The sequence below is a fragment of the Varanus komodoensis genome, unplaced genomic scaffold, assembly GCF_004798865.1.
Source record: "Varanus komodoensis strain SLA01 unplaced genomic scaffold, ASM479886v1 scaffold30, whole genome shotgun sequence".
Taxonomy (NCBI): domain Eukaryota; kingdom Metazoa; phylum Chordata; class Lepidosauria; order Squamata; family Varanidae; genus Varanus; species Varanus komodoensis.
The window spans coordinates 12,176,100-12,189,177 of record NW_025335762.1 but is presented as its reverse complement, the minus strand read 5'-3'; the positions used below and the strand labels follow the sequence as shown (position 1 = coordinate 12,189,177).

The following is a 13,078-nucleotide window of genomic DNA, read 5'->3' as shown; positions in this document are numbered from 1 at the left end:
ATGGATGCATAAAGAATCACTTTTTCTGTTTCCCAAAGGCAAATCCCATAGTAGCTTATACTAGTAATGGTTGCTGAATTGACTATTTCGATAATATATATTTTGCAGTACTTACCTCAAAACGATGGATTTTTTTTCTAAGTCAGCTTTTAGTGATGTCTTGCTACCAAATCCATTTGCAACAAGCTATTTAGGTCTCCTTTACTTCCTTGTTTACCTCTTCTTGGCACTTCTTTATTCGGTAACTTAGAATTAGAGAAGTGCTGTATTCTATTAACAGCTTCCAAAGGAATGCTCAGGAAGCCATTTTGGGTTTATTTTGTTTTCGATGTGCAAAACACCAAATCTTTCAGTATTCATTCAGTGTTTCATTCAATACTACGAACTGCACAAAGACTGTAGATGTGCACAGATCTTACTAGAGATAAGGATTCAACCTAGAGTGCTCTGGTCTTTTGTGGACCAGTCTAAATTGCTTACTGGGTAGAATGGCCCACTTAAACCCCCTTCAGACTGCCTGCACTTCATCACAGTTATACTGGTTCCCACAAATCATAATGAAATATTCTAGGTTGTTTTTGTTTTTCTGTTTTTTTAAACATTCCTAGAAAAATCATTCCGATTTAATTTTCTTGGAATACTGTATGCCAGTAAATGGTGACAACCCATCAATTTTCTCCAAGGTTAATTTTCTTAAGGGGTACCTTCCAAGATTTGGCTGCTACTAGCCATGTAAAATTGGACCTGACAGTTTCCACTTGGGTTACTGAAGAACAGGAAACTAGAACTGAATTTGATAAGGTAATTAGCTGTATTGCATTTAAATCACTTGCTGGCATCTTCCTTTAATTAATAAGTAGTATCCTAGGTTATATTTTGGCTTGTCTTTTCCATTAGTTAAATGCAACAGAGTTGGATAAAATTTTCTTTGGGCTTAGCCTTTTATGATCCCTCCTTTTACAGCTGGATGACAATGTTAATGTCACAAGCTGGAATACAGTTCGTGTCCCTGGAAGTGAAAATGAACTGTGTCTCTCAGAATTGGAACCCTCCAGTCTCTATGAAGTCTTAATGGTAGCTAGAAATCTGGCTGGTGAAGGCCAGCCTTCCATGCTTACTTTCCGTACTAGCAAAGGTAAGTGTTTTCTCTGTTACACATCTTTCCCCCAAACATTTTTCAGATGATAGTTTTCTCATCGAATGTTCCAAATTGTGGAAACCTCTTACATAATGGTTAGAGTTGTTGGATCCCCATACCCAATGCTTGTTCTGAAACAGAACTCTGGTTGGCACCTAAAGGTTGTATGACTGGAGTCCCATTGACAGCATGAGCACTCCTGGCAGCTGCTGACAGAGGGGAAAAGAGGCAATTTTCATTAATTTCACCTCCATGCTGCGGCTGCCTATGAAACTTGGCTTTGCTAAGCTGGCAGACCTCCATAACAGCACTGAGGGCTGCAGGGCTAAGGACGGATTGGCAACAATCGCTCCTACTGTTAGCAGAGGCCTCAGCGGTGGATGAAAGACCCCAAAAGAGCATTTTATAGATGCTTCACATTGATACAATCTCCTTTCTTAGGGGCTGTCAAGAGTACCATATGAGCTTACTCCAGAGATGGGCTTTCATGTTGGGTCTGTCCTTAAGTACGAGCAGAGGCTATACTGGTGTAGTATAGTTTGTTTGGTGGGATATTGACACTGTAAGCTTCATTGGGTGCACTCATATTGCTCTCTACTTGTGTAGCACAGAATGCATTCTGAAATGCAATATGATTTGTTAGGTTGTGTGTGATTGTAAAGTTTGCTAGAAAAGTTCAAAACCACTGTAGGAGGGGATATTGACAAACGTTTTTCCCAACATTGCTGAAATGTGTTCTATTCATTGACCATGTAATTTCTTTGTTAGAAAGATCAGCCTCCTCAAAAAATACACAGGCTCCCTTGCAACCAGTTGGTATTCCGAAGCACTCTGTTGTTCAGGAAGGTGCAGCTAACAATTTTGGTGTGGTGCTTCCAGATTCATCTCGACACAGTGGAGGTAGCTGTCACTGTTCTTCTGACCTCTTCCTAGGTGTTTAAATGGTTTTGAAGGGTTGATTGTCTCCTTTCTGAGCTTTCTTGCACTGTTTTTCCATGATTTTGGGTCACTTATACCTAAATATAAATATTTCTTTTGTGACTCAGCTGGTTGAATTGATAGTATGGCAGCTTAAAAAGACCAGACTGGTCAAGCATCAAATTCCTTATTGAAACTCACTAATAAAATACCTGTTTTGCATGCTGTAAATCAAGTTCAGAGCCTGACATTTCCAGTGAAAAAAGATCAGATGGAATGAAAGCCTCTGTCCCAGAACCTGAATTACTGCCAACTAGTCAGTGAGTAGGCAATAAAGACTAGGCTGGATGGGCAAATAGTCTTACCTGTTATAAAGCAGCTTCCTATGTTCTATTTTCAGTTAAAAATCTTAAATACCGGATGTGGGTAGTGCCTGTGCTTGAGGCTTTGTAAAGCAACTGCCAATCAGACTAGATGGTACTGGCCAAGATTGACCAGTGATCTGACTCTGCAAAATAGTTTTATGTTTCCCTGTGTCCCTTGTGGGAAACACCTGCCTTGTTTTGTTTTGTTTGTGTCAGCACATTCTTGTGTTAGACATTGCACTATGCTGCACCAGACTGATACTAAGTAGTAGCATTATATTTTGTGGTTCAACCATATGTTTTGGTTTGGTGACAGTATCTTTTCAATTTGCCATTTACCAAAGCTTTTTCCCCACCCCCAATGTGATTCATTGCACGATCTCTGTAGTCTACCATGACTTATTTAAGCCGCTGTCGGTTGTAAACAGGCAGCCATTTTGAATATTCAGCTCCTGACACTGGGTTGCATTGGTTTGTCATGTCGTCCAAACATAGGCAGCAGTGGTTGTTCAAGCATTCAGCAACCCTCAAATAACCTACAGCTGCCCATGGCTTATTTCAAGGTTGTTGAACCTTTAGACAACAGGCAAGCCCTGGAGCTCAGGTTTAGTCAACATGACAAGCTGTTGCTAGGACCTGAATAGACGACTACATCAATATTAAATAATAGTAGGCTGTGGTGATCATGTGAACCAGGTCATTATAGAATAGAGAGAGTAAAATTTAGTCATTGTCGGTGTTCTTGGCTTGCATGTTGAAATGCTGAAAATAGTTGAATTTATACTTTGTAGAATGTTCTGACTAGTGGCTAAATAAGTGCTTGCATAATATATCTTTTGGTCATATTGCTAAATCATCTTATTTTAATGTATGTTATAAGATACATCACTAGAGTTAAATTGATTTGAAACATGGTTCTTATGCTTATCTTGGAAACCTGAAGTAAAAACTGAAGAGTAGAAATCATTCAGAGTTCTGTATCTGCTTTTATGAGCTTGAGAAGAACAGTAGAGCACCATTTTTTCATTGTTACACTAATTCTTCTGAATCCTTTATTTATTTATTCTAAATCCTTTATTCCTCTGCAATGCACTCTAGGATTTGGTTTGCCTGTAGCAGTGGCAAATTGTGATTAAATTAGTAGTTATGTTAACTGTGAGTTGGGAGGAGTAACATATCTCCCAGATTCAGATATCATAAACCATCATCACATGTCTCCAATACTTTACAAGGCTGCAAAATTTGTCTGGCACACACTGTAACAAATTTCAGGTTAATTAATTCAGGATTGGTGGTATTCCAAATTGTCCTTACGGCCCTGCCTGGCTTGTATCCCCAAATCCAAGGTCAGGAACAGAATCTGCTGGGAATCTGTCCTTGGCCTCTGGCAGCCAGCACGAAAAATACTGCACCAGCTACCTGCCCAAAGTCAAGAACTCAGCCACGATCCCGGGGAGGGGATTAGCTACAGAACACCATGTGTCCTTTGACCCTCCTTCAGTCCCTGTCTGAAGTGCCTCAGCTAGAGGGACATTGTCTAGCTAAAATGCAAAGCGAGTGGAGCACAGTGAGGGCAGTAGCCTCTGCTGCTTCTCCTGCTGTGCATTGATGCTTGTAAGACCCTTGAGTTGCGGAGCTTATAACCATTGAGGGACACCTGCAGGATTGCCCCCTTAATTGTATAAACCAGTGTGGCAACAACTGGAGGATGTATCTGTCCGAATGCTTATACTCAGACTTGCTAACACCATCTCTCTCCATTCTTTCTGTTCCCACTGCTGTCTAACTTCCAGTGAGTTGAGTAAGTATTAACATAATCTGCATGGGTTTGAGTATTAGCTAATTTGTTTTTGAGTGACTGCTTAACGTGTCTGAATGCTTAATAACCTTGGGCTTTTATGAGGCTAGAAGTTTCAGTTTAGATTTACTACTCTGTTCTTCAAGTGGCATAGTCTCTATTTAATAAGATGAATTCTGTTTAGCACCAAGTGGAAGTAACACAGCAGGGTGCCCTGTTTCTGTGGTTGTAAGAAGTTATGCAGTAGTCTTTGTTAATGATGGGGTGCTAATACTTCAGGACTGGTATGTGCTGATACAATTCAGTCTATAATATTGTGGCTGTCAAAGTAGCTATTCTGTTTTTTGAAACAAACTTTAATTCTTTCCGACTCTGATAACTGAAATGATCTTCCATGTTTGTGTTTAAGGAAGCCCTTCCAGGACTTAAGACTAATTCTCATTGGGCATATGCTTTCTAAATTGACTGAAATGCACAAGTAAAACACAGGTGTAGACATGACAGACTTGTAGCTATGCAGTATAAAGCTTTGCCAATTTTCTGTTTTAGTTCCTGAGGCACCAGATCGACCCACTATCTCTACAGCATCAGAGACGTCTGTTTATGTCACTTGGATCCCGCGTGCAAATGGTGGATCACCTATTACTGCCTTTAAAGTAGAATATAAACGCATGAACAGGAACAGCGAGTGGCTGGTTGCGGCTGATAATATCTCTCCTTCTAAACTTTCGGTGGAAGTTCGCAGTTTGGATCCAGGTATTAATATGCATGTATTAACATGGTGAACAAAGGTCATCATCCGTATTAGTGATGTATTATATACTTATGATGTAGCTAAGTTTAAGAACTTACTGATCCCATAAGAAGCTGTTCTTATTGGCACTAATCCTGAATAAAATTCAGGAAAATTATTCTGTCCCTGTGCCTTATATTTTAGCCACATATCTGAGCAGTAAACACAAGTATTAATCCTTAATTATTGTCCTAATTCAATATGGAGTGACACCTTGGCTCGTTTGCATGCTTGCATCTTGCTCCTGGTCTATTCTTGGTAGAAGAAATAAGATCTGATCCAGTATCTGCTAAATATGAATGCATGCAAGCCCAGGACTTGATTTCTGGCGAAATTTTTGAGGCCCTTTCTGAAGAGAGATTTAGACATCTCTCTTGAAGTCTCTCAAGGAGAAAACGACACGGATCTGGAAATTTCATGGAAGTTTGCCTTGGGAAGTGTTTGGACCAGAACTAGAGGACCAGTTGAGTTCAGCATCTTCTAGAGTGTTAGGAATTTCTCTCTTACTACCTAACTAAAATACTTTTTTTCTTTTTGTTCACATCAAAGGAGTTGCATATAAGTTTCGTGTGATTGCCATTAATAATTACGGAGAGAGTCGACGAAGTTCTGCTTCTTGGCCTTATCAAGTAGCTGGCTTTACCAACCGATTTTCCAACCGTCCTGTCACAGGTCCTCACATTGCTTACACTGAAGCAGTCAGTGACACTCAGATTATGCTAAAATGGACGGTAAGTATCGGCCTCTCTTCATTTTGGAAGGAATGCTGCCCGCTGTGCGCAAATCTGCATTATGGAACAATTAGTTTTGCTTCTATGACGTATTCCTTCACACGTACTCTTTTCAGTTACGGTTGAAAGCAGGAAAGAGCTACACGAACCATATGATGATAACCTTTGAAATATGCTGTATAAGTAATTGCGAACAAGTCCTTCTTGCAAATAGTCACTTCTCCCGTTCCATTTTTAGCTACTTGCATGTTGTTCACTGGTGCAATGCAGAGGTAGAATTAAGCCATAGGAATAGCTAAGAATATATGTGAAATGAGCTATTTTAAATGTCTCCTTTGTTGCCCACAGTCCTGGAATTTAAAATGTTTAATTTTTCTATTCTAGTATATTACTTCAAGTAACAACAACACACCTATCCAAGGATTTTATATCTATTATCGCCCAACTGATAGTGACAATGACAGTGATTACAAGAGGGACATTGTAGAAGGTAAGTAAGAAAATGCTCCAGTTACATTTTCTCTTTGAAACATCAGCCAAAAATGTGCATTAGTTGTGAGATCATAATTAAAAGCTCACAACAAACAGACATCTCTCTCTCTCTTATATAGAAAGGGACTGTGCTCCTTGTCATGCTTACGAAAAGCAAAGTGTCTGGGGGCAGGAATTTTTCCTGGATCCGGTGGACCAGAGCTTAAGTACTAGAATAAAAACCTTGGTTTGCCCAATGAGGTAATGAAAGCAGTGAGGTTCTTTTCTTCCAAATTGTTCCAGGGAAATTGACTTTCAGAATTTTACCCTTGTAATTTTTTAAATGAAGACTTCCGTTTTGAACCAAAGTATGTACTCTAAACCAAGAGCAGGCAGTTGATTTGTTCAATGATATTCACATAATTCCTTCGCCATCACGTTGTGGTGCAACTATGAAGTCTTCTTAGGATTGCATAGAACAAGACTTGGCTACCAGAAGTCGCTTTAGTTTATTTTTGCATTAATATCATCCTACACCACTACAGGAATGCCAAATGCCTTGCAATCTGTTGAGTGACGTTAACTGAAACCAAAGCTATTAACTCCACAGAAGTTAGCTGTTTCGTTTGTAGTTTTCTGGTACACAGAATCTGTGTTTATAAATGTTTAAGTGATTGCCACTGTTCTGTGAAATGTGCTTGTTCTTAATTTTCAGGTTTATGCTTACTGAAATCTTAGTGGAAGCCTGAAACTATTAGCAGCTGCTCTGTTCTACCAAAATTTGAGCAGGAGTGCAGTGGTGGAAATGCTACACATCAAGCTTTTCTTTACTGCATGAAATTGCCACTTTTTTAAAATGAATATATCCTTTTAGCCTCACTTATATAGGATCACGCATTTGACAAAATCCCAGCTTTCGTTAGATGGCATGCTTTTAGGATCCCTGCACTCTTACATTTTACTCTTTTTGCCAGTGAATAGGTGACAGAATTTTATCAGGAATTTACTGTTTCAGCAACTCAGAAGTAGAAAGCTTTAGCCGTTGTTGCAGCAGCTCCATTATCACCTCCTGTTCAGATGTTTTTTGATACTGAGTCAAAACTCTGACTCAACTCTTTTTTATATATGTTGTAACATACTAGCCTCTCTTTTTATTTAATCTTGATGTTTGCATTTTGTTGTTCATTATATAGTGACTGGTTATTTCGTCTGTTCAGGGAAACCAACATCAAACCTACTTTTGTCTCATGTGCTGAATCTTTTCATTTCATATTTGATTTCTGAAGATAGCATAAAAAACCCTCAATATACATTCTCATGGCTGTTGCTTAAACTGTCCTTGATACGTACCAGTGCAGACAGAATAGAACTGAAATGCTTGAACTGATTCTCTTTAAAGGAAAAAACTAAAGAAGTCTATCTAAAATAAATATAGAGGATTCCTGTGTTTTAAAACTATAAGTAGTTTATCAGATCACACAACATTCTAGATGGTTTCCAATATTGACTTTAAGCCGGACATAATAAACGCTAACCCTTAAACAAGATAAACTTCTTTGAATTTGGATTCCTAATGCAAGAGTGCACACAATCCACACTTTTCTCACTTCCTATATTTATAGAAGATGGTAGAAATTTCTGTTCCTCTGATTAGTATTAAGCTTTCCTTGAGTTTTCTTGAGGAAGTACTTGTAGTCCAGTTGGAAAGAAATAGATGGATACAGGTTGGCTTTATTTCTTTGCATTATTTAAAATAATATAATATAATACTATTTTTTCGTCTCATCTGTTTATCTTTAAAGACAGTCAGCTTCCAAAATCAACAAAATGTTACAGTAAATATAAATATGCTACCAAGTGTATCAATATCAAAATTTAAATGTTAAATGTTACACAAATAAAGCAGTGAAAGACCACTGACAACAGAATTAGAAACAGAGTCTTTCCCGGGAGGGTATTCCATTATCTTAGCATACTGTGGTGCCAAAATATTCTGGCAAAGAATATTTATTTAAATAATAATGATTTATTATTATTTATTTATTACTGTGGCTGGGTCCACACAGCTGAGGAAGGAAAAGAAACCTTGCATGTGTTGGTGACACACTGCCTCATTTCCAAAATTACCTGTACCACGTGCAGCTTGCCATGTGAGAATGGATGATGGGATGGGTTCCAGACCACTTCAGAACCCTAGAACAAGCCATGGATTCAGACAAAATGGCAACCTGCCTACAATGCAAATATTTATGAAAATGAAGCCACTCATGACTAATCTGTAGGGTGAATGAAAGAAGCCACCGAAGTTATGCACAACTGGTCTATACTCAGTGCCTTGCAGAAGTAATCACACATACCATACCTTTGACTTTGTCACATTTTGTTGTGCTTACAATCTGGAGCTTAAATGGATTCGCACAATGGTACATAATGCATTTGTCAGGAATTGAGGCAGAATTACAGCCCTGGTGGTTGCAGGATTGGACCCATGGCCTGCCACAGCTGACAGGGCCATTATGAACACCACGTGGGAGCCCTGAGGGAAGAGCTATATAAGAACTGTCTCTTCCCTTCTGAAGCTGCCTTAACAACAAAGATCTCCTGACTTGTTGTGGTGTTGTTCCATGAAGCCTTGGCTCTGAGCCCTGCGCCTGTGTCCACTCCTGGAACTTGCCTCCACGTCTGCTTCTTCTTCTAAGGTGCCCTCTCCTTATGTGGACTTTCTGCCTCTTGGCTCCTGGTTCGTGCTTATCTACTATTGGCTTGGAATGCGGATAGGACATCGGTTAATACTTGGAATTAAGGTGTCTGGGTCCTGGTGTTTATAAGTTACCTGCAACCATGCCTTGGACTCTGACAGTATTCAGCACCATGAAGGTGCAAAATATTTTTATTGTGGTGCAAAAATTAAGTAAACAAAAGCACAGTAGCACTTGCTAGATGCAGAAGTATTCACCTCCTTTGCTGTGACATGCCTAAAGAAGCTCTAATGCAACCCACTTCCACCAGAAGTCACATAATGGATGTAGGTGAATGGAGTCCAGTGCCAAAGGATTTCAGCTGAAATAAAACTGTTTTTGATGGCCTCAGAATTTGTTAGGGAGCATACCTAAACAACATCACAAAGACCAAGGAACTGTCAAAACTGTTCTAGGTTGTAGATGTACAGAAGCATCCATTAGGTTAGGAATAGTAAGCAATTTCCAAGCTGTGAACATCCCCATGTATAGCACTAAATCCATTTTTGTAACTTAGAAATAATACGGCTTAACTGTGACTCTGCCTAGAGAAGACCCTTGACCAAAACTCTGTGACTGGATAAGGAGGACATTAGTCAGAGAAGCAATCAAGAAGCCAATGATAACTCTGAAGGAGCTGGACAGATCTACAACTCTGATGGGAGAAACCATCCATGGGATAACTATCTCCTGGACACTCCACAAAGCTGGACTTTATGGTTGTGGCAAGAAGAATGCAATGGCTAAAACAGATAGTGAAGCACCTTTAGAGTCTGCAAAGAGGCATGTGGGTGATGCAGTAGACATGAAGAAAGCTTCTCTGGCCCGATGAAGTCCAAGTTAAACTTTTTTGCCTTGCTGTAAAATGCTTTGTGTGGGCACAAAGCCAGTTGTACTGATTGCCTGAGAACACCATCCCCACGGTGAAAAGCTGAAGATTGTGCATACATCAAGTAGTTACAGTGTCAAATCCATTGCATTTCCAGGTTGCAAAACAACAAAATGTGGAAAAACCAAAGGGTGGATTGAATACTTTTGCAAGGCACCATATTGGTCAGATTCTAAAGCTGTAGCAGTTATATTCTGCCAAATTGGTTTTACTGCTATCTGAACTGGTGTTTGGTTAGGTCTTTGCCCTTAATTTTGTGCGTTGAATAGCTGCCGTATTCCAGCTTTCAGGCAGAAATGTTTATAAAGGTTATAGAAATTTGATTTGGGAATCGGGCTACTCTTCAGATCCAAATTATAACATTTTTTTTTTTTCATTTTTAACTTTGCTCTCATATTGTACTGTAGTTTTGGTTGTTGTTTCAAATGCTCTTGCAATTATACTTTTATGTTAAACAAGAAAATGTCTGCCTATACTTTTTCTTTCTAGGCACAAAACAATGGCACTTGATAAGCCACCTGCAACCTGAAACATCATATGATATTAAGATGCAATGCTATAATGAAGGAGGTGAAAGTGACTACAGCAATGTCATGATCTGTGAGACCAAAGGTGAGAAGAAGCTGTTAGTTTCTTCTGATAGTAAATTTGCTGCATTCTTCATCCTAATATCTTTTACATCTATAAAATATTTCTCATGTTTCTCCTTTCCCTCTCATGTTTAAATCATTGTGCTTCAACTGGTTGCAATTATTAATGGTTTCCCCAAAGAAATGGGTATTATCCAGTAATCTATCATCAGAAATGTTTTATCTTCATATTTTACGGCTACATTAGAATTGCAGCTCTCTATTGCCATTTGCAGCTCTCTATTGAGTTTGGCAACTAGAATAACATTTTGGCAAATCTGCCATTTCGAATTTGTGCTAATCAGAAACTTGTTGTGTTCTCAATTAGTGAAACGCACACCTGGAGCATCAGAGTATCCAGTGAGAGACCTTAGTACACCACCTAATTTGCCTGACCGGGGAGCTGGGAGCAATGCTGGTCAACCAAGTGGTCCTGTCCGGAGTAGTGACATGTTATACCTCATCGTGGGTTGTGTCCTTGGAGTGATGGTCCTTATTCTGATAGCCTTCATTGCCATGTGCTTATGGAAAAATCGGCAGCAAAATGCCATGCAAAGTAGGTCACTTAGGGTATTCTTAATGTCTTTTACCTCCAAACCTAATGAGAATATTACTGCATAATATTCAAACCATTAAACCACAGTATGCCTCCTTCAATCGTTGTTATAGTCGCTGTTGAATAATTGTGAACATTCAATGTGACTGAAGGAAGAAGATTGTAAAGGCACTTTAGTCTCCATGTGAAAGACCCATGACTTTTTGAGTTGAATTGCTCAAGGGTTTCTCCTGATTTTGCTTTTGTAGAGTATGACCCTCCTGGTTACCACTACCAAAGTGCTGATATCAATGGGCAAGTGGTTGAATACACAACATTACCAGGCACAAGTCGTATCAATGGCAGCATACATGGAAACTTCATCAGCAATGGCAACCATAACAATGGTTGCCTTCACGTCCATCACAAGGTTCCAAATGGAATGAATGGGATTATGAATGGTGTTGTCAATGGAGGAACTGGTGCTTATTCAGGACATTCCAACTCCTTGAGCAGAGCACACATGGAGTATGAACACACTCACTCCCTAGGAAATGTAAGTCAACTCTACACCTCATATGCCTTATTTTTGAACTTCAGGATGGTTAGGAAATCAAATTGAAAGCACTGATCCGCTTAACAAATGCACTGCAAATTTCATAGTACTTCAGCATCTCTTTTTGAAGCTGCGCTATATGGTACTTTGTTTCTTCTAACACCAACAATGTCAAGTCCTTAAGAAAGAAAAAGACATACATTTTAAACAGTCTTTGAATGACATAGCTGTTTTACATTCTAAATTTTGAATATGAAAATTCACGAGTAAATGTACATGAAAATGTGTACTGAGATTCAAACAAAGCAAGACAAAGGTGCATTCATGGTGTTTCATCTAGGGACCCAGCCCAATGTTTCAAGAGTACTAAATTCAGAATTAAAAGGCGGGTGTGAAGCTGCACGCATGAAGCTAACCAAGAGAACAAACTCCGTTGAGAAGAAGTGAGAAAAGAGGCTGGGGCTTTGGAGCCATAGGCAGTTTTTTATTTGAAGTCACCACATGGAGCAGTGGACATTCATGTGGAGCTGAGCCTGTAATATGTCCAGTGACTCTAATCTGTTGCAACCTTCTGTTTCATATAAATAATGTGAAAGCGCACAGGGGAGTATTTCCCTTGCTTCTGAAAACAGAACCCTAACCCTAACTCTATTCCTTTCTAGACTTCAGGCCCAAGTCCCTGAGCTGAGCCAGAGTCCAGCAGCCATGCTTTAACCCTGCTTGTCCCTGAAATAGATGCCACCCAGCGCCTCAGCAAAAGAGCACAAGCATCTATCTAAACAGTAGACTGGCTTATTTATTTATTATACAGCCCAATAGGCAGGGCTATCTGGGCAGTCAACAAAAGTTAGAATTTTGTTCTAAACATTTTGTTTAGAATTTTGTTCTAAACAGACTTTTTAAGAAATGCACATTAATTTAGAAGAATTAAAAACCAAATAAAACCAAGCTGTTGATTTTACAAGCTTTTTGCTGCATGTATTACTGGAGATTAGCGTAGAGAAGGCTGCTGGATATTTTGGGAGGAAACAAGGAAAACATACAGACATTTTGAGTAACACAATCTGCTTCTGGGGGTGAGGAAATAGGGCTTTGTTTCCTTTAGTAATTGAAAATAAACACTTCCTTTCATGAAGAAACCAATTACCACTCACACAAGGGTTGCTATTCCAGATAACCTTTACACCCTTTTGCATTCATTTTGCTTCCCTTTGTTGTAGCACTCTTAAGACCTTCAGTTCTCATTCTTTTAAAATGTAACCAAACTACTGATTTTAGAAGTCCCAAAGCATGTGATGGATGGATCTAAACCCTATAAAATTTAATTTTAGTAAGTGTCTAATTATGTATTGGGAGAAGTATTTCAAGGACATAACCTTAAAGCTGGTGTTCCACCATTTTCCTTTTAGTTGCATAAGGACTGATTCTCTCTCCTACATTTGTACCCTGAATACAGATACTTAATTTGTTTTAAGATCAAGTTGGTTGCACATGTATAGTTCATTATAAATCCCTTT

The 13,078-nt window shown here is 39.1% G+C and overlaps 1 protein-coding gene across 8 annotated transcripts in view; it reads left to right on the top strand.

The window, feature by feature from the left end:
- CDON (cell adhesion associated, oncogene regulated) overlaps positions 1-13,078 on the top strand; it is a 50,197-nt gene that overhangs the window by 27,480 nt on the left and 9,639 nt on the right. For all 8 annotated transcript variants that reach the window (XR_006415443.1, XR_006415442.1, XM_044437410.1 and 5 more), the window contains exons 10-17: positions 964-1,135; positions 1,907-2,038; positions 4,769-4,975; positions 5,562-5,743; positions 6,128-6,233; positions 10,331-10,453; positions 10,799-11,026; positions 11,275-11,561. Coding sequence is in view for 6 of the 8 variants with exons in the window: in XM_044437410.1 (XP_044293345.1) it covers positions 964-1,135; positions 1,907-2,038; positions 4,769-4,975; positions 5,562-5,743; positions 6,128-6,233; positions 10,331-10,453; positions 10,799-11,026; positions 11,275-11,561 (1,437 nt within the window). In the remaining 2 variants the exon portion in view is untranslated. The remainder of the gene's footprint in view (positions 1-963; positions 1,136-1,906; positions 2,039-4,768; positions 4,976-5,561; positions 5,744-6,127; positions 6,234-10,330; positions 10,454-10,798; positions 11,027-11,274; positions 11,562-13,078) is intronic.